The sequence below is a fragment of the Sylvia atricapilla genome, chromosome 8 (genome assembly GCF_009819655.1).
Source record: "Sylvia atricapilla isolate bSylAtr1 chromosome 8, bSylAtr1.pri, whole genome shotgun sequence".
NCBI classification, from domain to species: domain Eukaryota; kingdom Metazoa; phylum Chordata; class Aves; order Passeriformes; family Sylviidae; genus Sylvia; species Sylvia atricapilla.
The window spans coordinates 10,318,827-10,344,599 of record NC_089147.1 but is presented as its reverse complement, the minus strand read 5'-3'; the positions used below and the strand labels follow the sequence as shown (position 1 = coordinate 10,344,599).

The 25,773-nt window shown below is 43.9% G+C and overlaps 1 protein-coding gene across 2 annotated transcripts in view; it reads left to right on the top strand.

Moving 5' to 3' along the window:
• Nucleotides 1–25,773, top strand: part of MXI1 (MAX interactor 1, dimerization protein) — a 56,016-nt gene that overhangs the window by 23,450 nt on the left and 6,793 nt on the right. For both annotated transcript variants that reach the window (XM_066323603.1, XM_066323604.1), the window contains exon 3: nt 3,831–3,860. In XM_066323603.1, the coding sequence (XP_066179700.1) occupies nt 3,831–3,860 (30 nt within the window). The remainder of the gene's footprint in view (nt 1–3,830; nt 3,861–25,773) is intronic.

Here is a 25,773-nt window from a genome sequence, read left to right as displayed (position 1 = left end):
AGGTCAGCTATGTTTAATGTCACATGGCAGCTTTGTGATTTTAATTACAGTAGAAACCCCAATGACAAATGAATTCAGAGCTCTTTAAAGCTTGTTCCTTTCTGATGCAGTTAGTTGTGCTGCCTTACCTGTGCTTGGGCAGAGTTTGGCTGCCTCTGCCATGGTCAAAGATAAAAAATTAAATTTAATAAAAGAAAAGATATTTTCTTTTAAATAAAGGAAATGGGGTAAAGTAGCAAATTGCTTGCAGATTCTCATTTACTGGGAGACTTCAGTGTAGCTTAGTGTTTCAGCAACGCCTTGTTACTGCATTGGATAGCAAGGTTGCAGGCAGTATCAACTACAACTGGCACAAAAAGGTTGTTGCATTTGACCTTAAGTTAGAATGCCTGACAATTGCTGCTTCCCTCTTTCTCCCTATTTTGTATGCAGTTTCAGGTAGCTGGGGTAAATTGGCTTAACCTGAGTTTGTCCTCTTTCAACTTTTTGTTGCTTAAAATCTTGACAGAGACTGCTCTGCTGTTTTTGTTGTTGTTTGCTTGGTTCCTTTATCTTAAGCTTCTGAAACTCATTCTGGATCTTTTTCCAAGCTGTTTCCAAAATGCAGTGAGCAGGATCCTCCTCCTTAATAACATTTCTTCAGTTTTTAGGAGTAGTTATCAGTTTGGGTGTTTTAAATTGATTGTTGAAGAGCTGACTGCTATAGAAACGTGACTTTTAAATGAGGACCCTGCAGACGGTTTGTGCTTGAGCTACTTTTAAATTGCAGCTGACGTTTTGAGCAGTGCCAGTACATGTGCTTGGTCTTTTGTTTTCCCCTCTGAATGCGTCCATACCCGCCTGGCTCTGGTTTCAGCTTTGCAGGTTCTGCTTCCCCTGTCCACCTGACAGCAGGGATGTGAATTCCCCTGGTTCGTGGTGTGTGCTCAACAGCAGTGTCCTTGTTTCACTGGGTGACACAGGCTGTGGCTGACTGTCAGCAGCAGCACAGCAGTGTGACACTGAGCGTGCTGCTTACTTGCTGTTGTACAGCCAGAGTGTTCCCCGAGTTCTGGTCGTAGCTTTGAGCTGTAGTGTTCATCCTGTACCCACCAAAAAAGCTGGTGATGGTGCAGAAAGATGAGGCCTTGATTTCAGTCTGCTGATAGTCTCTGAGTTCTCAGTTGATGATAAGACCAGCTCACTTAAAGAGATCCAGTTACCTTTGTTTCTGTACCTGTTTAAAACACTTCTTTTTCTGAGTTGTATCAGTAGAAGTTCCTCCACTTTTTTCCACTTCACTGGCAGCACTGTCCTTATTTAACTCCAAATAAATTTTAGTAACACCTGCAGCCCAAAGATGAGAGGTAAAAAGTAATCTTTAGATTAGGAGCTATAGAAAATTAAATGAATACTGAACAGAAGAGACAGGGTTTTTTCCCCCTTTATGTGTTGTCTAAGCAAAAGGAAACTGTCACAGAAAAGATGAGTTAGTGAATGGTGATAGTGGGCAGCAGTGCTGGGCTTTTTTCCTAAATTTGGGTGAAATAAAAAATTAAAACTTACCCAAATGGTCCCCAGTTAAGCAAAGTACTGACCATGGCAGTACTAACGATCCCATCTTGTGCCCAAATGCTGGCCACGTCTGCTTCTGCTAAATTGGCTAAACCTTTCATGTGATGGCTGAAGGGTTCCAGGGGCTCTCTCTACAGAGCCAGTTCTGCTGGAAGGAAGGTTCCCATGTCTTTGATGCACAAATTAATACTCCATGAGCTCCTGTAAGCAAAATATAGGCAGGTAAGAGAAGAAGTCCCCCTGTAGGATTCATTCAATGCTGCTGAGATTCTTTCGTTTGCATTCAGCTTCAGCGGGAAGGTGTTGGGGGATTGTTTATTTTTTTCCTTGCACAGACGTAGTTAAAAGTCACAGTAAATATTTCCTGACTTGGTGAAAAGCCTGTGACCTCTCTCAGTTGTCTTGTTCATCAGAAGGCAGATAGGTAATAAAGAGTCCCCTGTGTGAGAGGAGTAAGGAGAACCTGCTGTTTTAATTTTGTTCACAGCAGTGGGCCAAACTTTGTTCTCTCAGTGCTGGCCTTGGTAATTGGCTCAATATAATACAGGAATTCAAGCCATTGCATATCTTTGGCCTTATAACTGCTAATGTCATAGCCAAGAAGAGTGCACAGTCTCCTGCAGGAACATACAGTAAAAAAGAACAATAAGCATGTTTCAAACTACATATGGGCAGTGGTTCTAAAAGGCCTCAGCTCGGTCCTGATGGGTTCATTTGGGTTCAAGTTGCCAAGACAAATGGATTTTGCTGGTTTAGTCTTGGGGGGGAGGGGGGGGGGAGATGGGGGAGGGAGAGGAATGTGGGTTTGATTTGTGAGATTTTGTGGACTAAATATTATGTTCATGTTTCTGATTTCTGGGAAGCAGAATGAAGGCATCCACTACTTTTGGGAGGGAGTTCAGGAGTTTTCTCAACATGAAGTGTTTGACTGTAGTGTGCCTTGCCTTTAGGGTACCCCATGTCCTGCTGAGCAGGGTGGCTTGCACAGGTATATGGTAACATTCTGTTTTTCCTCTGCTCTCAGCCATGGTCAGCTAAGACTAACTTACTTTGTTTTTTGCAGACATCCACAGTTTATTCATGATTTTCAATGAGGTTCTAACACCTGTTAGGCACTCCTCCTTCCTTTTTTTGGAGAAGCATTTAATTATGACAGGGTTTCCCTTGGAGCACATCCTCCATTCAGTTCCCTAATTGTAGAATTCTCTGGGGGATTCTCCAGATGGGGGATAGAGGATAATCTTCTCAGAGCTCCGGAAGAAATGTGATGCCAAATTAGAGAAAATAGATCCTTTTTATTAAGCTCTTGGGTTCTTTTTACTCTTATTTTAAGGTGACCTTCTGTTAAAGCGAAATGTTGGACAAATGGCTATCCTATTAAATAATCCTCAACTACCTTACCTAGGTTAGGTTAGAAATCCTGAATGGATTTAAACTTTTTTTGCCACTCATTCTATCATCACAGAGGCAAGAAGAATGAACTTGCCTGTTTCCCTTTTGTTTCTAGTTGGTTTCATTTTCAAGCTGCAAAGCTCTAAATTAGGGAATGCTGGCAGTGTGTTTGGCATGGTGGGCAGGTATAAAGACAAAGCCCTCTCCTTTGTCGAGTGTCACAGTGTCACTTGATGGGTTGTCACTGCATGCTGGTGTTGTGGCAGTGCTGTTCCCATCCCCAGGGGGTTTCCAGGCATCCTAAATGTGCTACGCAGTGCCAGTGATGTTTGCAAATGTGGCAGTACTGACCATCCCATTTTGTGCCCAAATGCTGGCCATGTCTGCTTGTGCTAAATTGGCTAAATCTGGCATGTGATGGCTGAAGGGTTCCAGGGGCTCTCCCTACAGAGCCAGTTCTGCTGGAAGGAAGGTTCCCATGTCTTTGATGCACAAATTAATACTCCATGAGCTCCCGTATTAACAGATGATATCGATATTTTTATAGGGTGAATGAAGAAACTAAAGCACAAAGAAAAACTTCAGTCCTGTACTGAGTTGGTGACAGTGCCAGGAGTCTTGTTCTAATCATTGCCTCTCTTTGGGATTTTGTGTGCATTTAAGTCTCTAGGGAACATTTTCTTTGGCAGTAAGGGTACCAGCTTTTGCACTGGAGGGAAGAAACATCTTGTCAGCAAGGAGGATGAGGTTATAGATTTTAATGTATGTAGTTGGTTGGCTTTGCACTGTGATGTGCCAGTGGGGATGTGTGCAGCTTGCAGCAGTTAACCTCTGCTGCTCAGAGGTCAAAGGTGCCTAATCTAAATTTTTTTTTTATCTTCCAGGTCTACGCACAATGAACTAGAAAAGAACCGGTAAGTAGCTAATGAGCTGAATTCTAAAAAAATGTAGCCTGGTAAGTGTAATGTGCTTTGACCTTACCCATGCAGGTGCTGTTTGATCTGCTTAGACAGCTGTGAGTGACCACACTGCAACATGGAGTTTTAAAAGTTGGGGGGAAGACACAAAAAGATCTGAAAAAGAAGCCTTGTTTTTGGTTGGCTTTTTCTCTCTCTCTGAAAAGGCAAGAAGTGACCCAGTTTTGTGACTAATCTGTATGCAGAGTAAATACTGTTCTTCTCCTGACACAGTGAAATCTGATTGGGGCACTTTCCATACATGAGGTTGCTACGGGATCAGGTTTCTTGGGCGCTGGGTACTATGTGTTACCATGAAGAGAAGGGCAGAGCCCTGTGCTCTGCACCCTCTCCCCCCACCCCTGCCCTGGGCTGTGATAGTCTCTGTAGCACAGAAGAAAATGCCATTGTCCAGAGGCTCCGAGGTCTGGCTGCCGGCGCTCCTGCAGAGACTCTTCTAACCTGTTCTAGGGTTGCGCCTGTTTATCCTTGAATCTGACGTTTTAGCAAGCCCTGCAGTTTTGGTACTTGGCTGGCTCTCCTAAATGACTCAACCCTTTTGTAACAGGAGTTAAAGTAAGATAAATACCACTGAGACAAGGGGAGCTAGTTCACACACAGATCAGATTATCGCCTTCCATTCAGGATGCTATAGTTAAGGTTGTGTCAGGGTTTCCATTATAAATTTATCTTGGCTCTTCTGTGAGATTTTAGGGGGGCTGAGAGTTGGGTGTCTGTGTTTTTTGTGGCTGCTGTAACAAAGGCGGTTCTCTGTCCAGCTGCTCTTATGAAGAAACCCCCAGGGCAGAAGGAAAGCTGAGTCTGAATAGGTTGATTGCCTCCTCTTCTCTTAGCAGCCATCATTTTACAAGGGATGGGAGGACTGTGAGGATGGCCAAAGACACACAGAGGCTTTGAGCCAAGTGTGTATTTGCATTCAGAGAAGATCTTCCCATGTGCCTTCAAAGGAATTGGAGCTGAGTACCTCGTGAATTGTGTTGCCCTCAGTTTCCCCCACATCTGCCTCCCCCTAGCAGTAGCAGTGCTGAGAAGCAGCGTGGCCTTTGGATGGTGTGGGTGTTTTCTTCCAGCCTGTGCTTCTTCCTCCTGGTATTTTTGAGTATCTACAGAGTTGCCATGGTCTTGTCTCTCTGGGTTGATGCAGGGAGGGGTTTTTATTTGGTTATGTTGCTCCCTGAGCTTCAGCCTCTCCAGTTTCAGGTTGAGCTGTGTTGGGGAGTGTTGGTTCCTGGGTTTTCCAATGCTCTCTCCGGTTCTGTTTAGCAGTGAGGGAAGGAAAATGCAGTCCTTGGGTCTGACCCAGAACTGAAGGTGCTATTTTCTCCATGACAACAGGAAACCGTCACTAATCTTCAATGTGCTTATTTGCATATCTAATTGTTACTGCAAATGCTGCATGCAGTCAGTACAGCTTTAGAGCAGAGCTGTCTCCATCTTTCCCTGTACTAGCCTGGTCCTATCACATTGGCCAAGTTTGCATGGATATGTGATCATCTTCTTCTAGCCTGAGGGCAGGTGGCAAAACTTCAAATTCTGTGTGGGTGAGATCTTAGCAGCCAGTGTTACATACTTACTGTCCAGCTAAATGACACTGTGCACTGATGGGGTTGGGATGTGCTGGGTACCAGTTGTCTGTGTGAGTTGAGGAAGTTTCTGCCTTGATTCTCTGTCTTTAACTGAGGACAGTAATATTATCTGAGGTGGGGATACCAAAAGGATTGACTATTGACTAGCATGTCAAGAAGTGTTACTCGTCAGAGGAGTGTTATTATTTGAGATTCTCCTTATGCCACCTTTTCCTGAATATTGACAAGGTGTTTGATTGCTGCAGAATTTGTCTTTCCATTTTCAGTTGGTATAAATATCTCTCTCTTCCTTTCCTTTTGTCTGTTATTCTCCTTAGTCCTCACCTGCTCCAGGCTGAAGATTCCTAACCATCAGCCTTCTCAGCAAGGTCTTTCCTCCAGGGCTTCCCATTCCGGGGCACTTTTATTCCAGGTCTGTCTCAGACATGGTTTTACAAGCCTTTGGTTTTCATCCTTCTGGGAAGGGCACACGTTTGATCACATTGGGTGCCCTGTACAGGCAAACTCCTATATCTGGAACTTTGGTCAGGAGTCTGATGTTCCTGGTTTGGGATTGTCTATCCCTTGATGCAGATGCTATAGCTTGATCAGCTACTCACATCTGCAAACCCAGCTAGATGCTGTAGTGCCTTTGCTGTGTTTGCAGTGTTCATTACCAATGATCTGGGCAGCAAGTTTCATACTGAAAGCATTTCTTTTCCAACTCCACAGCAGTGTTTTCTGAGTGAGGGGGATTGCTTCCTGTGTTCCTCAGCTCCGTGTTTTATTTGGTGTGTTGTTAAGTTTGTCAGTGTCTCCAGACTTAACTGTTGCAAATATAAAAGCCCTGATACTAATGGCTTTGTGGCTGACAGGTGCTCATTTTCCCTATTATTTGAGATTATTCCTTCTGAATCTCACTGTTATCTCTATTATTGACACACACTATAATTTTCAAAATTGTCCACTATTAGGTCTCTGACTCTGGTTTTTTCCCTTTTTGTCTGTGAACAGCAGTCTTCTTATGTTCAGTTAAATTTTGCTTTAACCCATTCAACAATTACACAGAGTTTGTTTCAAGCAGTAGCAAGATAATATTAGTAAAACAAAATCCTCTTCTCCTGTTTGAATATGTGATTTAGCTTGGGCTCAGTATTGCAGAGCCGATGATGTTTTAATGTGTATCCCTTCAATGCAGAAGACCCCCTAAAAATGTATTTTAAAATATTAAAGCAAATTTTTAAGGTCTACTGCTTGAAAATATTTCACTCCAGAACACTCCACTGGTTCTGCTAAGGAGCTGTTTGATTTGGTACCAGACATTAGCTGTAGTATTTAAATGACTACTCTTCTGGCTTTGATTTGGTTTTTTTCATTTTTAAAGATTGCAGTGACATTTATATAAGGGACTTCGTTTGTTGTAAAAGATTAAAGTTAATTTATACTTATTATCTCTCATTAATCCTCACACTGAAGAATTTTATTTAATGGGTATGTGTCTCAGTTTATCTCTGCTCAGGATGAGTCATAGCTTGCATTTAAACAAGAAACCAGCATTCTTCTCATCTGCTTCAATACATAACTAAAATGATACTTTTTAGTCCTTTAACCGCCTACCAAAAAACCTGATGTGTAAGCAACACTTCATCGTTTTCTGAAAGAAAACAAGATAAAGTGTGGGACTGAAAAATGAACTTTGCAAGTGTAATGTTTTCTCATAAAGGATAACAACTGAAATTCAGGCTAAAGGTAAATGTTGTGTGTTATATACAGATAGTGGTGGTAGCTGTTGTCTGTGAACATTTTAGACACATGGCAGTGTTAGGAGGATGTGGTCAGTGTGGTATTAAGGGAAGACACGCAGCTCTGAGGTGACTTCCTGCTGCTCTGTGAAGTGGCAGTTCTGGTAGACCAACACAGTGGTGGTGTCTGCCAGAAAAGTTACATCTCCTGACAGAGTTTTATAATGCTATTGATCAGATTTAAAAAAATAAAACAAAACAAAAGAAAAAACCCACCAGCATTTTTCTATGTATCATATGCTGTTCTATTAGGTTTTGATGATGATTGCTTTGTAATACAGCAGAAGGAAGGAAAACAAAGCTGAGTAATTGGGTAAAGAATGAGTTATGAGAGCATATTTTTCTTATTTTAACAATAATTCACTTCAAACAAAAGATAGATCCAAGGAGGTAAAAAGACCTTGAGATCACTGAAAATAGAATTTTCTGAAGATCTTGCAGAATTTGTGGCTCTGCAAAAGTACATCGTTTAGAAAGAAAAAGGAAAAAGTCTAAAGGAGACAAACTTCTAAACCAAGTTGCTCGAAGTTTGTTTCATGTAAAAACACAGAGTGAAGTGGTGTAACATCCTTTCTCTCTGATATCTTTTTAGATGATCAGAAGCAAAGAGGACAAACACATAGAAAGGATCAAGTACTGTGGTTTTTAGTCTGACTCTTAGCAGAATCCCCCATCTTCAGTGGTTCCTCACCCATTCGTTCTTTGACGTGAGAGACTGTTTATTGCAGAGTAGTTTTCCAAGGCGGTTTCTCACCCAGAGCTGGCTGTTGTGCTTGGGTGCCTATCTGAGGTAGTGGATAAGATAAAAAACCCTACTGAATGTTGAGGAGAGAACCATGACCTGGGTCAGCTTGCACTGAAACACAAGGGCCTTCTGAGGCTCTGCAGCATTTGCACTGTTTGGTTCTGTTTCTTTAGAACAAGGGCTTTGAGTGTGTCTTAGGAAAAGCATTTAATGTAGGGCTTTTAAATGGTGCAGACAAGCTGTCTAGGCTGGGAAAGATAGAGGGAAGGGAAATGAAAGTATGGTGAATCCTTGCTACTCTGAGTAGACAAGGATAATTGTGCTTTTGTAGTGCTATATATACTTGCCAAGGCAATCTGATCAGTGTTTGTCTTGAACCAACTAATCAATGTGGTGTTGAGTTCAGTGCTATTTATCAAGAGAGCTGGAACAAGAAACTAATCCAGTAAATTTCATTTGTTCTCTGGAGTGGGCTTTGTTTTCATGCTAACTTCATGTAGCAAACATTGACATTACATATTGTTTTCCTCATTAATATAGCTTGGAACCTGTGATGTTCCTAGCAGCATCCAGCACAGCTGAGCATGCATCTTTCTTTGACACATCCAAAGGTCAGAGCATGTACTGATCCAGCTTGCTCCTTGTGGGAACTGTAGCTAAACTCTCCTGTCTCCAAGGCCAGTGTGGAACAAGAGCTGGAGGTAGTTGGCTGTCTACACCTCTGTTGTTTGGATGACAGATGCCTCTGTTTTCAGCTGGGACTAACAATTTTCAACAGAGCTGCAGCATGTTTCTCTGTTTTAGGAGATCTGGATAACTTATTACAGTGCTGCTCTGTTTTTGTTTAACCTGAAGAGGGTGAAGCTGGTGGTTTTGGGAGTGAGGCTGTCAGAGAGCTGTTCTTTCTGGATAGGTTCAGGCTCAGCCAGTGTTGTTTAGTGTCAGTCTGCCTTTTGCTATTTCCTTGCATTGCTCTGGGAACTCGCCAGTCTCGAGTGTAACACTGGGGAAGGCTGACCACCACACTTGCTCATGTAATGTGCCTCCTTGGGCAGAAGCAGCATTTTGATTCCCTTACAACTGAAAGTCTGCAAAGGCTTTGTTTCACATTGGCTTGGTTGCTGAACATTCTGAACTCTGACTACAGCTGCTGCAAAGGGACAGTTAGTCTCCATGCCAAGATTTGAAGGAAACAAGATGATCCACATTTTATTGCAAGTCCTTTAGTACTGCTCATATAGGAGTTTCTAGTTTCAATATGATTTATTTTTTCATTCAAAGTGATGCAGTGAAGAATGTATGCCTGCCTATCATCCTTTCTGCTCCCAGATCTCTGCATCTCCCTTAGGAATCCAATAGCTGTTGAAGAAAGAAGAGGGAAAAGAACAATACTACTATTTTGGATAAACTGTCACTAAGAAAGATGTTTTTGTTTCAACAATGTTGCACAATAAAATCACTGTTATAAGCCATTTTTTAGAAACAGATATTTATCACAGAGCCCTTCTTAAATAAGAGGTGTTTGGGGTGCTTTCTGATGTGGTTTTCTCCCATGTTGTAGAAAGAACTGTCAGCACAATCTGCTTGGCCTTGTCATAATGGTCTGATGCTGAGAATCCTTTCCTCATCCTGCCTCCCAGAAGGGAGACTTGAGAGGAAACCCCCATCTTGGAAAGAAACATTCTCTGCAGTCAGGTCTCTGCACCAAATCAAAGTCCACCAGTCTGATTTGGAGTGCATCGTTGCCAGCTATGGTTCCTGAATCTCTTCCCAAACTTTCATCCTCAGATTTCTACTTGGGTGCATTGGCATGGTTTTCATTCAGGCTGAACTCTCTCCAGTTCTGTACATTTATGGCTGTCCTCAAAAAATGATAAAGACTGGGCAAATGCCCTCTATAGTCAGTGAGCTTGGACCTCTGACCCCAGATAGGAAGTCAGGCATTCAGCTTTCCTGGGTCCATTTTCAGTCATGTCATGGCTCTGTACTTACCATATCTCTCCTGAATGGATCTCTAGAGCCTTTGCAGGCTTTTTTTTTTTTTTTTTTTTTTTTTTTTTTTTTTTTTTTTTTCTTTCTTTCTTTTTTTTCTTTTTTTCTCCAGGGTGCTTTTTGAGGTGCTGAGAGCCAGCAGTCCTGATGCAAAAACTTTTCGTGTTCAAGTGACTAATGTTGCTCCAGGGCCTGAAAGCATTGCTAGCTAGAAGCCAGTTGGGAATTTCTGCTGTAGGGAAGATGACATAATAGGAGTATAATTTTGAGGCAGATTACCTGTTAATGACAAATTTCAGGACCTTGTACTTTTGGGGCAGAAGTTGAAGTTGTATGTGTTGATCTACATCTGGTACATGTAATAATGTAGCCTGTGCAGGTAATAACCAAAAGACATGGGATAGGAAATTAAGGAAACATGCTGGTTTTCTCTTTTCTGTATTACATTTTTACCAAAGTATGACAGCTTTGTTAACCTCTAACCTTATATTCCAAGGGAAGATGGGAAGAGCGCGATGCCCCCAGGTGTCTCCTGGTGTGACATCTGCCAGATGAGAAGCAGAAACATGCATATAGCTGGTGCCTGGATGAAGAAAAGGAGCAGGGACAAGTGTGCATTGACCCATTCCTTTGCTTCATTGATCCACATGTCCAGCCAGTTGCTTACCTTTTCTGTCCTTCAAACATGTTTCCCCTCTGCCACCTTCCTTCAAAACCTCATGCTCACTCCTTGTGTCCCTCTCAGTGTCCTGTCTCCTCAGTGATGGCCAGGGCCGGGAGGTGCTGCATTACACCTTCTCTCATAAGGAAAGAGAAGATGGACACAAAGTGGAGGCACCAGTATGGTCTAACTCCTAGTTTTGGGTGCTGTGATGGTAAATGCAAGTGTGTGACAAGTTTTCACAACTTTGTCTGCGAAACGAGAGGAAGGCTTCATCTTGCAGTGGTTTTTGCCTGACTGCGAAGTGTGCTGGTCACCCTGAGTATTTTGCATAACTGTGGGCAAGCAGACCTCACAGGTTTCCTCCCAAACAGTGCATAAGAAAACCATAAAACAATTAAATAGGCAAAGTGCAACCAAGGGTCAGGAATTCTCCTCATATGAAACAAGTGGATAACATGGACAGGGCCATATCAGGGCCATGGCAGAACATAGCAGTAGATGGTGTAATCTACCAGTGTTCTTTCTGTCCTTGGAAGTTTGAATTTGTGTGGAAATACAGATCATCTCTGCCTAGTGGTCTTTGTGGTTGTCCCTTACAGTGCCTGTGCAAAATTGGAGTATCCTGTTTTTCAGAGTGGAACAGACTTGAGTCTGTTAGATGCAGGCTGAATCTCAGATGAAGATTTTGGATTTGTCTGAGTCTGGAGGAATGCAGAGGAATCCCTGTATGAGTCAGGTTTTCAGCCTAGTGTTCCATTAAGAAAGCCTGGGGGCTGTCTTTTGAAGCTGTACTTCATGGGTACACTGCTGCCTGAGCATCACTTCCCATTAGCTGTGTAATAAGATTTTCTGTCCCTCTTGCCTGTTAATTATTTACCTTCGAGAGTACATTCATAAAGCAACATGACTTATTTAGGGAAAAATGAAAAGCTTTTGCAAAGCGTGGATGCTTTTTTCTCTCTTGCTGCTTTTTTTTTTTTTTTTTTTTGGCCTGGGAGTTGAATACTTATAAAACTCAGGATGAAGAACAGATTGGTGTGAATGGGAGATTTTGCAAATGAGCATGTTCAGCTCACAAAAGGTGAGGCAGGAAAGGGGATGTAGCAGTTACAGAGTGATCTTGTAACTGTCTGTACAAGGGTTTCTGCACAGGAGGGGCTGGGGGAAAGAAGGAGGATTGGTACAGAAAAGCTTATTCATGAAGCCACCAGTGGAAACAGGACATGAGCTTGAAATGCAGGGTTACTTTTATAGAAGCAGACTGTGCATGTATCAGTGGGTTCACACATGGTCCAGACTGATAGCAGTTCCTATGGTAAGGGTGTGGTTTTTGTCATGATAGGTAGTAAACAGCTGCACAAAATTTAGTCATGCTTACAAAGTCAAGTGCAGGCTGCTGTCTCTGACTTGTCTGGTTGCTGAGCCAGGGTGGCATATCTAAAAGCATCTGAATCATTTAGAAGCACAGCTTTTAATGGCTCTCGGGTGAATACTTACTTCTTCATTTGGGCAGTTGTTGCTTCTCTCTAGTTGTCTCTACAGTACTGTAGTTATGCCGAGTCATTTGGGGAGCAGTGCCAAGGGTTCCTTACTGTCCAGGACAGTGAATAATGCAAAAACAAAAGGAGGGCGTTTGATAGGGCATGCTCTTCTCGTGATTAAGTGGGTGTGTTTGTAGTAAAAGGGCAGGGACCCTTCCACGTGGGTGAAGCCTGGCAAAGCCTTACAACCATCAGGGGGGCTATGTAGAAAGGTAGTTGATGCCAGACTTGATCTTGCTGCTTATCTATGTACGGGAAGAGATCCCTGTGAGCATCCCAGGAAAAAGAAGGAACAGAACAGGAAGATTCAGAGGGGGGATCAGCCATGAGGACTCCACTCTGGCTGTCATTAGCCTTGAAGAAGAGCCTAGTCAGCCAAGAGTATTCCAGGACCTGACAACAGGAAGCTGCCAGCATTTCCATGTGCTACTGCAATGTGTTCCTTTTCTCTTTCTCTCAGAACTGGATTGTGCAGGAGAAATTGCTTTGGCTCTCCCAGGAAGTTCTGGGCAATGTGTCCTACTCGTTTTCCCCTCAGGAGAGACTTCATTTCAGGAGAGTACTGCTTAAAGACACAACCTGCTGAACACTTGGGTAATTCATTCTTGGGTAATTCCACATGGTAAAGCCCAGCCCTTAGATGGGAATTGTTCTGCTCCTTCTGGGAACTCAATGAAATTGTTGAAATGAATCATTCTAAAAGGAGGAGCAGTGCAGCAGGTTTATTGTAGAAATCAGAGGCTAAAACAGAGGTTGCTTTGTATCTCCCATGTCTTTTATTTCCACCTATTTGGCCTTGTTCCCTGGGGTGGGTCGAGTTGTGGGTTGCCTAGTCAGGTTTTGCCCAGCTGTGTGGGAATCTTCCATACAGCTTGGAAAATACCATTCATTAGCTACACTAATGTCAGGAGGCCAAGCGTGGGGCCAGTACGCGCGTTTGCCCAGATGCACGGTTACGTGCAAGCACACACAAAGAGCTTGCAGTTAAAACCTATGTGCCCTTCTCTTTTTAACAGGGGAAGACAGCCCCAGCTGTGTATACAGCTTGGTGTTTCCCTTTGATGTGTGTTTGTTTCCAGTGTTTCTCACAGAGTGGATCCTGGCGCTCCCCAGAGCTGTCTGCCCTTTTCCAAGTTTGCAGCTGTGTAACTGCAAAGCTTGCTGGGGTGCAGCCAGTTTCAGCAGTTTGGGGGGGGTTCCTCTTCCCTGCAATCTCTCCTGTTGTTTGCTTTGCTCCTGGTCTTTCCTTGCCAGTGTGCACGGCAGGGAGCTGTCTCATTCTGCTCATGGAAACAGTGCCTTGCAGATGCCTCAAGATACACCCTTTTATTTTGCCCACCTGCTCCCACACACATGGCACTAATGCCCTTTGCCAGCTGCAGCTGCCAGTCTGGAGCAGATCTTCTACTCTGTCACCCAGGTCAAACCTCAGAGAGGTTTCCAGAGACTCAGCACACTACCCCTGCAGATGACTCAGGCCTGTACCTATAGGAGAGCAAGAAACTGTGTTGTGTTCTTCAGATTTCTGTGGTTTCTGAAGTTTTCTGAAGCTGTCAGGGATGGGAGCTGAGAGGGGCTTGCAGGGCTCATTTGGTGCCCTCATCCCAAGGCAGGATAAGCTCCATCTAGAGCTTTTCTGGCAGGTTCCAATCTAGCATGGGTTTAGAAGCAACTGACAGCAGGTTTGCTTAGGGAAGCAGTGCAGCCTGTTGCCCTATTGCCCTGATTAACTGTGGTTACTGCTAGAAAGTTTCGTTTAACGTCTGACTAAGAAGAAAATTATTTCAGCATTGTTCAAGGGAATAAAAAAAGCTGTCCAAAGCTGAGTGCCTCTGTGAGTGTGAAGAGTCCCAAATGCTGAATATAGCAGTCAACTTTCATAGCAAGAATCACTCCATTAGACCCTCAAAGTATGCTGAGGAATTCTCTCTGAGATAGGCAAATGTGGGGAACTAAAAACATTGATCTTTACTTTTTCCAGTGCATGCATTTCCCACTTCACCTAACCCAAAGATCAACTTTGATGCCAAAAAAAGTGGGAAACCGGATGGGAACACTTCGTCTCCCATGGATATTCTGTGCAATATGACCCTCTTAGGAAACGTGCAGAGCCTGTTCTCTGTGGTGTGAGCTCTTTTAAACTTTTCTTGGCTTGGAAAAGCAGCTTACAGGCTTGGTGTTCACTGCAAAAAGCACATATGGGGATACATTTCAGTGAAGGGATTGCAAAAGGAGAGGAGAAGCAAAATCTTATATCTAGTGTCATATACTTCAGGAAAACATCTGAAGGCTCTCTGGAGTCGCAGGTGTCTCTTGGAGTTTGAATTGTGTGTTGTGATCTCTGCTAAGAGCACATGTGTTGGGGGAAGAGAGTAGTGGGAAGGGTTTGTACTGTGTGAAGTGCTGAAAGTCCTGAAAGTGCTCAGCAGCAGTCAGAGTGTAAAGCTGTGGTATACAAGGAGGGGACTCCCATAAGCCCTCCAGGCTGCCTCCTGCCTCTGTGCAGACAGCACTGGTTTGTGCTTTCCTTCAGTGATCCAGGGAAAGCAAATTGCATGAGGTTCTTAAAGGATTTTTTATTTTTTTATTTCAAAGGAGCTTTTTTGTTTTTTTAATTGTTCTGTTATTTAAAATGAAAAATAGGATTAATCCTGCCAGCTCTTGTAATCTTTCCTGCAATTCTGGTGGTACTTGGGCCATCCCAGCATCCAGAGTTTAATGTTTCCTACCTCCCACATAAATCCAATGGGCCAGTGCAACCTTTGTATTTAAAAAACAGAAAGAAGAGGAAGCATGCTATGTAGATGTTTGATTTTTAAAATAGTGTGATGTCTGAGCTGCTGTGGTGTATATTTTTATAATGGGGCCTAAACCATAATGGGATTACCAGTAAGACATCAGAAACTAAAGATTTTAAAGAAATAAAAAGTTTTATGACTGTTTGATTGCAGTGTCAACAATACACCCTTCATCTTGTCTTTCTGATTATGACTAAACTCCTTTGAAATTCCATCTTGAGAATTTCTTGGGACAGAGGTAAGAGAAGACCTCAGATAGATTTTTGCTGCATATATGGAGTAGTGAGGAGTTATTGATCCATTTTGGCCATGTTGTACTCTGAGCCTTATTAATTACTGGAGAAAGCTGAATGAATAGGCTTCCCAGAGAATCTTAGTCTCTTGGCTCTTCCCACACCATTGTCATTGTTGAGCTACATGAGCACCTGAAAACCAAGAGTAGCTATAGCTGTGCAGTACTCCATAAAGGAATTAGAATTAGCTCCATTTTGTGGATGAGTGGTGTGCACTTCAGTTCCTGAAGGATTGCCTGGGATCATGCAAGCTGTCTGTGGACAGGTCTGATTCTCACTTATTGCCTGCTACATAACCCTTTCCTGCTTTTGGAAATGTTGTCTCCAGTTTGCTATTTTGCCCTTCCTGAAAGTGCCTGCAAGCGCTGCCAGCTCCTGGCTAGCACAGCACTAGGAAAGTCAAAAGGTTTGTCCTTCCAGTTTGCAGTTTGGCTCTCATGCTGAGGAAACCCACCACAGCCTCTCTCTCGGTCAATTGTTTGGAGAAAATAACCTTTTTTTATTGTTTTTTAGCTATGATTTTTAACAGCAGCATTTTTTGAAACCAACAAGGAGTTGATGTGGTGCAACATAGAAAATACCTGATGGTGAAGCAGTAGTGAATCTTGCCTAAGTTCATGAGACCCTGAGAGTGACATAAGCACTACAAAAGAGCAAGGAATGAGGGTGTGACTGATGATAAAGTGGTCCTGCTGCAGGTATTTCTATACGGTCACGTGGTTATTTTCTTAATACTGCGCCGATAGCAGAGCAAATGGAAACCAGTTTCCATCAAACCAGAGGAACAGGTGTTCCAGCTCTTCTCTCTTTTCCTTTGTCTTTTAAAATAATTTTTCTTTCCAAAAGAAAAGAAAGCCATGAACCTTTCAGTGTCTGGTTTGTTCCAAGTGGGGTCCTAACCCTATTCCTGCTGGGAAAATAAAGGGTCAACAAGCGTAAGGCAGCTAATCCTCCTACAAATGTTAGTTTACTCAACTACAGATGTTCTTGGTTTGAGGGAGTCAAATTTGTATCCATTTGTGGTGTTGAAGACCCAGACAGATCATAATGGTCTTCTCCAGCTGATCAGAAGTTCACTAGATAGAGCATCCTGTGCTGAACATGATTTTTGAGCCCTGTTGAAAGCACAAGAAGTTTTGTAGTTGAGCTGAGGCAAATGGAGCAGTTTGCATGTGTTACAGATGCATTTTGTCTTGCTTCCAGCTCAGGGAGGTGGTTTCCAAGTAGCCAGCTCCATGCTTTTTCCTTGCTTGAGGTTTGAGCCATCTTACATCTCTTGGCCTTCACACACTCCTACAGGAGAAAAAGAAAATATAAGGAAGGTGCCCAGTTAAAGGGAAAGGACAAGGCAAGGGGTTTGTGTTGTTCTTTCCCCCTGAAGTCTATATTGTTTTAATTTCCTAGGAAATTAACTCAGCTCCTCTTTTGAAGAACTGTATGGAGAAAGAGATTGTATTAGTACATCACACCAGCTAAACAGGGGCAAGGTGTGTTTTCACATTCTCTGGTGCCTCCTTTCAAAAACTTGGTTTTTTTTCTTTGGTACCTCTGTATGTGTGAGATCAGGACATGGCTCCCCTGCTGTCAGTGTGCTGGGAGCTATGCTCTGTTCAGGCTCCCCTCCTGAGTAATATGTATGGTAACTTGAGTTAAAACCATCTGTCACTTAATGCTAGTGAACTCCTAGCCTCTTAAAATACAGTATTGCTGGGTTTTCTGTGCAAAAATCTGTATCCAGTAGGAAAAATACTGCTAGGTTCTCTTAAGTTCTCCTTCCTACTGTTTTTTTTTTCCAAACATACATCTAAGAATGACCTTGGCTGGTAATTCATTTTCCCTGGGAAGTTTGAGGTTAAATTTAAAATAATTTTACAAGGTGAAATTACATGCACTGCTTCCCTTGTTCCAGATGTATGCCCTCTATACCTGAAAGGTACAGTAGATATTTGATGACTCCTTAAATCTTTCTGACAGTGTGAAGAGATATTAGATGAAGAGCACATGCTTTCCTTCTGGCATAAAAGATTTTGTGTAAACAAGTATGTCAAATGGCCACATTCTTAGAATATATTTTCATTAGGAATTTTCTTCCATGAGGTAAGCTTCAGAAAGTAGATGTATGTGATGGAAAAATTCTTAGCAGCTATAACTTACCTGTGTAATTTTAAAAATTATTTTAATGACAAAAATAACTTCTAGTCCCAGATCAGAATCTATACTTGATATTGACAAATTTCCCACTCATGATTTTAAAAACAGGAAATACATTCTCCCAGATAACAAATTAATAGCATCCTTTACTATTTCTGTGATGTGCAAATGTCTGTTTTATAAAGCAAATGCTTGCTGCTTTCAGCTGGTTAATGAAAGTACAAGTTTGAAACCTGACTGTATTTGTAAGGCACCAAAGTCCAAGGTCTCTTTCAGTAGTACTGCAAAGAAACTGAGGCTTTGAGGTACTGTGTGTGCTTTTACTGCTATGACACCCTGTGGACCAGGGCAGGAGACCAGTCCCTGGCTATTCTCCAGCTGCCTGCTGGGAATCTGTCTGCTGCCTCGAGTTCTGCCAGGCTCAAGTGCAGGCATGGGTCTTCAAGGGTCTCTGCAGGTCCTTGCTAATTCATCTGTTTTCTGGAGTGCTCCATCTTTGATTTCTTCTGGAGAGGCTGGAAGGGTCTGGTGGCAGTAGATCTGAGCTGGAGAACTTTCCCATTGCTTGGCAGTTTTAGAGGCCATTAACAGTTATGGAGTGAAAGCATCCCTGCTTCTCAGTGTCTGACTTCAGAAACCTTGCAGGAGCCCAATATACCACTTCATTTCAAAAGCATGGTACTTAGCCAGGAAACCTATGAACAGAATAATCAAGAAAAGCTGGAGAGTTTGGAAAATCTTGGCTATCTTTGCTGGTGACCTAATTCTAGCAGTAAAGCTGAAAATCCGTAGGTTGCAGTAAAGCAGGTTAGTGCCTCCTCTGCAAGGAGGCAGGTTTCTGATGAATGGCACAGCTGCTTTGCAGGCATGTTGGCAGCATGCAGGGGGACACTGCACTGACTTGGCAGCTTTGAGCACACTTTGTATCTCTACAAGGATAATTACAACGGTATTAGTGAGAACCAGGGCACAGGACACCACTGGCTATTTAAAGAGCAGGTCTATTTTTAACCACCTTTGAACAAAGATGGAGTTTTTATTAGACTGGGCTTTATAATTAACCAGCCTGGGTTACATGTTGATGTTTACAGCTTACTTTGCATGTTCCCTGGTAGTCAAATGCAGGATTGTAACCATATCTTATGGCCAGGGCAGGAAATTGCAATATCTGCATGCTTGGCAGCACATTGAAAAGTTGGTGACAAATGATCTTGTGCAGGAGGTGGCCATCCCAGCAGCACCTGGGCTGTGTTTTTAAGTCAGAAGGAGAATGTGATGTAGAGTATTTGTGGCCTGTGGTGGCTGTTGGCTTTAGCATATTGTTGTGAACACAGCTTAGCCTAAAAGGGGTTTCGCTGGTAACATTGTCTTTTGTGCTACAGTAAAATATAGTTAATTATATTCACCAGCGATTAAAATACTTTCTGACTAATGTCCAAGACTGAGATCCTCAATATATAAATTCAGGGAGAAGTCTGCTCCAGAGCATCTGTTGCTATTTGACATTTCTTAATAGCTGTCCAAGCTTCTTGTAAGGAATGGCACAGAGGAGCTGGGAGAAGGCAAGAGAAAGTGGCGGGCGGGCACTGAGGTCAGTGTTAGATCTGTATGAGAATGAAGGGGTGAGTGAAGGTGCCAGGCATTGATAGATTCCATTCCTCTGCCGGGCAGATGGCCACCTATGCTGCTCTCGTCACCTTCTCATTGTGAAGCCCAGGTTATTGCATTTGATCTCTTTCTACTGAGTTGAAGCAGCCCTGTCTCAGCGGTGCCTCTGAAGATCAAAGGGGTTATGAAAGGATGAGCAGTCATGTTACCGAGCAACTGTGAGTTCATTCTGGAGGAGGCACCTTCCAAAATGACATAATGTTCATTACTTAGAGCATCAGTATTCAAAAGTTTTTGACGTTGCCTTTTCTAGTTTTGGAAGTCATGAGATTACAGGTAGTCTCTTTTTTGTAGAAATTGTTTTATTTGTTTAAATGAAGCTTCTGTCTTCTAGCCCTATAGTTTAAAGAAGAAAACCTCAAAATGTGCAACAAATAGGACCCAAAGGCCAGAAGTAATGCTGTGAATAAAATTAGTCCCGCATATATCACTTCAGCTTCAGAATCATAGCGTTGCTTTAGTATAATATTTGGGATCTGCCTGATTTAGGAATTTTGAGTGCAGTAATGGGAACCTGTTTCCACGTCTGTGCATTTGGCAACTGTATTCTTGTTCCAAAGAGTTTCCAATTCAGGAGATGCTCAGAGAAGAGGACAGAAACAAAGCCTAGCCAGGCTGAAGGATGGCAGCTACTGATAGGGGAGCAGAGCAAACAGTGCTGTTAGTGAAGAGAGTGAAGAAGAAAGTAATAGAGATTCAGTGTGAGATGAGAGCAATCCTACTTCCTGAAGTGCTCTCTGAGCAGTTGGGTGGGGAGTTCCAAGTTTTCAGAACTGCCCTGTTTACAGCAGTGTCTTCAGTGCTGTGGCTTTGAATCCTGGAAGCGGATGCTCTCTCACGTGTCCACGTAACTCAAAGTGTATGTAGGCCAACCCATGCGCCCACTGAACAATGTGATTTGCATTTAACATCTACACAGTGTGAACAGACTGATCAGCCCACTGGGAGATACAGCTAAAATCATCAGTTACCAACTCCATACTGCAGCCCAGGAGACTCCTGTCCTGCAGGAAATCCAAATCTTTCAGCCAAATCCCCCATAGTTCACCAATGGATTGGAGGCTGCCTGATTTCACATCCCTCCATCCCTCTTTGAAAACTGTGAAGGAATTAATTTGCCTTCAAAATCAAAACATAATTAGGAGAGCCTCTCAAAAATATTCAATTTTATACCCAGAAGGATCCCAGGAAACACAGAGATTTTGACAGCTGTGTGATGCAGAGAGAGATGGAGAGAGCAAGTCTATCTCCAGACTGCTGTAGTAGGCTAGAAAGATCTATGTTGGCGTGGACCAGTGGGGGCAACACATCGCTTGGTACGAGGTTTGTTGGTTTTGCAGCTTCTGTTTACCAAAAACCTGAAGCTCTTCCAAAGTTGGCATCAGTGATGAGTCTTCCCATCTAGAAGAGTTGGGGGTAGAAGTAATTTCTGTGTTAGATGCACTTGCTCATATGCTCACACTGCAGTGCAAGGCCACACAGGGCTCAGTGATAGTCAGGGTTTGTAGCATGGACACTTTCAAAGTGTACAGTGCAGTGTGGGCAGTACATTTTCAGGTAAAAGCCTTGCTTTATGCTTACCTTAAAGGCTTGCGACTTCTGTTGCAGATGGGGAGAGGTGTTTGTATGCCCCAAAACTGGCCGTTTTTTCCTGAGTATTTCAGTTGCTTGGTAAGATGCTCCCTTTCCCAGGGTACCTGGTTTTGGTTTTGTCACTGAGGTCGCCTTTGGACAAAACACTGCAGTTTTGAAGTACATCAGTACATTGCTGTTTGTATTTTTGTTTCCACTTACGGGCTTGAATCATGACTCTGCTTTTGTATGCACTGTGCCACCCCTTATCTGCCTGGTACGTTGCTTGTCACCAGGCAGAGGTGCATTGATTTGTGTGACTTTGAAAGACTGCATTGCTTTGGGGTTGGGGTTTTTTATTATTTCTGTTATTGTTCTTAGCGTTGTTAGGTCATAGATCTCACCATTTGTGGTTTGTTTTTCCCTTGCCCTTGATTTGAGAATACAGTTGGGTGAATATTCATCTCTAACTTTTGCAGACAGACCTGACATGGTTAAGATAAGGCTGAAAATGTTGCTTGTAGAACTTTTTTGTTCCTTTAAACTCCTGTTCATAGTATGTCATCAGGTCTTTTTATTGTTCATCTTAAATTTTCATTTCTTTGTTTATTTTAAATGGTAGATCTTTCTATCTAAAAATTTAAATATATGAAGGATTTTTTCAATTAATTTTCATGGCACATTTTATTAGCATTTGGAATACAGATACTCTTACATGCCAGGGAGCCATCATTAGAAATTGACTGGAAACAGGGTCAGATGAGCAAGTATCCTCTTCCAGCTGGGAGCAAACGCACGAAAATAATCATGAGGCGAGACCTGATTTAAAATCCAAAAGCAAGGCTTGTTGTGGGTGATTTCACAGCTCAGGTGGAGAGCATTAACTTTTAGCTGTGTATTTGTGAGCCAGATTTCCTTCTGAAGCATGTGCCCTGTGGAATCAGGGTGAGCGCGTGTGAGTGTGTTTATTGCAGGCTGGCCGGGCGCCGCCGCAGCGTTCTTGCGTGGCCAGAGGGCTGGCAGTGGTTGCATAACGCGCTGCAGCAGCGACAGCGGGGCTCAGCCCCGCTCCTGCCTCCAGCCAGGTGCTTGGAAAAACCTCCTTCCTCGCTGGGGACAAGCGCTCACTAAAGCAGGGAGCGGATCCCTCGCTGGGAGGGCTGGGGGTCAGGGAAAAGAGTAAGGAAAAACATCAAGTCGTATGATGGCTGTTGGAGTTAAGCAGCCTCTGACCTGTGAATTGCTTTTAGAAGGAAGCCGTATTTTGCCTGCCCTGTGGTTTTTGCATGTGTTTCTCATTACTTTTATCTGAAAATCATTCTCGTACAGTGAATTATTGATGTGGGGTCACATGCGTTTCTCCAGGAATTGCTTTCTTTAACCAGCAGTCCCTCCTGAATTTTTTAGGCAATCTGTTAGGCTCTGAAATCCAAACAAAGTTGGTGGTTTCTAATTTCAGGGTTAAATTAGATTCGACTTTGAAAAGGCTTTGAGGGAAGAGGAGACATATGATAATGTCCTTCTCCATGTTAGGATCCTCTTCCTTCTGGCTCTTTTGGTGCTTCTTTTGGTTTGGTTCTATTTTTTTAATATCTCACAGAGATCAAGTGTCTGATTTAGCCTCAGTGGAACTTGAGCATATTTCTAATGTTGAACACATGCTTAAATCCACTGTTGAATTCAAGCCCTATAGACCTGGGGGCATAAGTACAAAAATATCTGGGAAATGCTTTTCTTTTCCCTCAGATGCTCCCTTCTTTCAACATACAAAATTAAGAATTCAGCATTTTGAACTGCCGCTGGAGGCGAGTTGGTCATTTCCTGCTGGGGAGGAGGCTTGATCTTTCAGAGATGGGAAGAGAGTTTGTGTCTTTGTGTGTGTTTTGCAGATGTTCAGGCCTTGATTCAGCAAAGTCTCTCAGCAGTGTCTGACGGGGAGATAGTGCTGAGTCTGGTAAACCTGCTGCTTCAGAGCTGAGTGTGCGTGCATTTGCCTGACTCCTCAGCAGAGAAAGTTTCTTCTCTCAGTTTCCATCCCTTCTGCCCGTGGTGGAAGCTGGCAAGAACCCTGCACAAATCCCAAACCACTTCTGGCAAAGAAGTTGCTGTCTCTGGAAATGTTAACATGCAGGGATGGCTCATGTCTGCAGCATTGACCAGAGGAGGATGGAGCAGGTGATGGGGGTCACCTGCTTGTCAGGGGGTGCACAGGGGCTTGGCCAAGCCCACCAGGGCCCAGGGAGGGAAACTGCCAGTGGCCCTTCCAGGGACCCTGTCTGGCATTGTTAGAGGATGGGTTTCCAGCCCCTGTGTAGTCACTTTGTGACCAGCAGACAGAAGGCTTGGAGCTGCCAGCACAGGTCCCTCAGCTCTCTGGGGACTTCCCAGGCAGGGAGGAAGCTGGTGGCTTTGTGCCCAGCTTGCTGTGGTGCAGTGTGTTGTGCTAGGTTGATTCCTACTCAAACTCCTCAAAAATAGATTCAGAGGTGTGGGGGAAGGAAACAGAGACTTTTTTTTTTGCACCCACACCTTTTTCTGCAGTGCAGTTTTGATTCAGGCAAAAGAGAGCCTAGTTCCTGCAGTGGGATTTGCATGTGTGTTGTACACTGAGACAGCTGAAGCTATGAGCAAAAAGCACGCATAAATAAAGGCTTCCTCCCTGTGCTTTATATAATCAGAGTGGGTGATGTCATTGGGAGCTGGAGAGGAGAGCAGGCTGTGAAATTACAGCCCTCTGCAGCCAGGCAGAGCCAAGTGCAAGGGGGGGCTGCGCAGAGCAAGAACCAGGCTCCCCTCTGATACAGGTTCAGGACAGAGGACCTTGGAGGGGAGCTGAGGGGTAGAAATAGATAATCCAGATACAGTCAGATAATCCAAATACAGTCAGAAGCTCTTGCACAGGCACAAGGGGAAAGCAGGGAGAACAGCAGGTGCCCAGTGAGCAGCACTGGGGCTGCCATTTCAAGGGCCAGTGCTCCCTTCCTCCACTTGCAGCTGTCTACAGCTTGTGTATCTGCTGGCAGGCCTATGGGGCTGCTGGGCTTTCTCATCCTTCTTCTGCTTCAGTCTCCTGGCCAATTGCAGCTCCTGGCAGAGAAGAGAGGGCATCCTTGCCCTGCTTGCCCTCCACATCCCAGAGGAACTTGCTTCTAGTCTCCTCCTGGCCCCACACAGGGGAGGAAGCACCAGCAACAGAGGGCCTCTGTCCACTTTCACCAGAGTGGCTGGGTGAAACAAGGTAAAAGGTGATCCTCAGCTCTTTGGACAGGGCTTGTGTTTGGCTCTGGGTTTCTGAAACCTTTCAGGTGTTTTGCTCCTTTTTTGGCCATCCCAATGCCCCCCAACATGGAAATCTCAAACAGGAGTTTTCCCTCTGACCACCAAGCTGAGCAGGAAGAGGGGACCAGGCTGATCCCATGGGAAAGTGGAGAGCCCCCTTCTTTCAAATCCTTCACAGATCTCTCTTTCAACTCATCAAGCAGTTACATCCCAATGTGCTTGGGATGCTGTTGCAAAAACCTGATTTTTTTCCCACTTTGGCAAGAGGAAGGGCTCCAGCTTCTTCCATCTCCCCTGCAGCTAGCATGCAAAAGCTTTGGCCTCTGCTGAAACTGGAATTCTCCTTCTGTCATTTTCTGTCTTCCTCAGAATTAAGAGAGCAAGAGGCAGCAGCCCTTCGCACCAAGCCTGCCTTGTTTCTCTGTTATATAACAATATGGGCTTTTAGACTTGTTTTTCTAGATATTGGCAGATGCGTCAAATATTGGCATAATCCTGTGGTTTACATGGAAAGCCGTCTGGCTCTGTCTGGAGGCTGCACAATGCTGGTATTTTCATTGAAAACAAGAGCCTGCAGCATTGTCAAAGCCACGTTGCAACAGAGTCCAGGTAAACAAGGGGAAAAGACACATCATGGCCTGACCTGTGGAATTACAGCTGCCCAGGGGCAGCTCCAGGACTTGATAAGGAAGATTAATGGCTTTGTGATTGTGTTCTCTCTGAAATGGTCTTTTAGCTAAGTCTTCTGTGGTGGTTTTCAAAGAATCACAAAATCATTTAGGTTGGAAAAGACATTCAAGACCATTGAGTTCAACCTCTGACCGATCACCACTTTGTCAGCTAGACTGAAGCCCTCTGTGCCACATCCAGTCCAGTGAGCAGTGACTCCTCCCTGGGCTCTGGAGTTCTATTTCTGATGCACCCATCAGTGTGTCAGACCTGCAGTGTGTGCTCTGTGGTTTAAGAACCCATCATGGCCCACTGGGGCTGTTGGAAGTTAAGAGAGGTCATTGTTGGAGGTTAAGAGAGGGACTGTGATTGGGTTAGATTTTAAAAATAGAAAGGTAAAGAAGGTATTGAGTGCTGCAGAGGGGTAACAGCTGGGAAAGTTGTTCAGTTTGATCCTTCTGAAGGAAAGTAACGTGCTCACGTGACAGGACAGTTTGCAGGCTTGGTTTTTCCTTCCTATCCCAGTGTGACTCAGCTTAGAGTGCAAAACAGGGGAAAAATCCAGCAGCAGCATAGAAGTAATGACTTTGGTGAAACCTCTTCCAAACCTGCCTTAGCTCAGCCAACACCACCTGCCCCTGCAGTGTGCTTGCAGCCCGAGCCGTGCTATGTGCCATTGTGAGCTTATCAGCTCACACCACACTTGTGTCCCAGGCAGGTGGCCCCTCCTGATGCCTGGTGTGCTGGCACAGGCCATCACCCCTGCTGCAGGCCACAGCCTTTGGCCAGCAGCCAGCAGAGCCACAGGCAGGAGTGGCTGCTCTGAAAATGGTCTGCATGAGCCTGGGACAAGGAGTAATCTTCTTCACTCCACTGTGGTCCCGGGACACAAAGGGAAGAAGGTTTTCAAGTCTGGAGTTTTATTACATGGCTGGACTTTTGCCTGTAGTTTTCAGGTGCTTAACCGGGTTGATCTTGTTCAGTCTGCACATAACCCGGCTTTTGACGTGGCAGATCAGTGCCACCCTTTTGATTGCTGTCTCAGCAGTTCTAGCCAGTGCTTGCTCCTGTCCAAAGCTGATCACTGGTTCCAGGAATTGCAGTTCCTGGT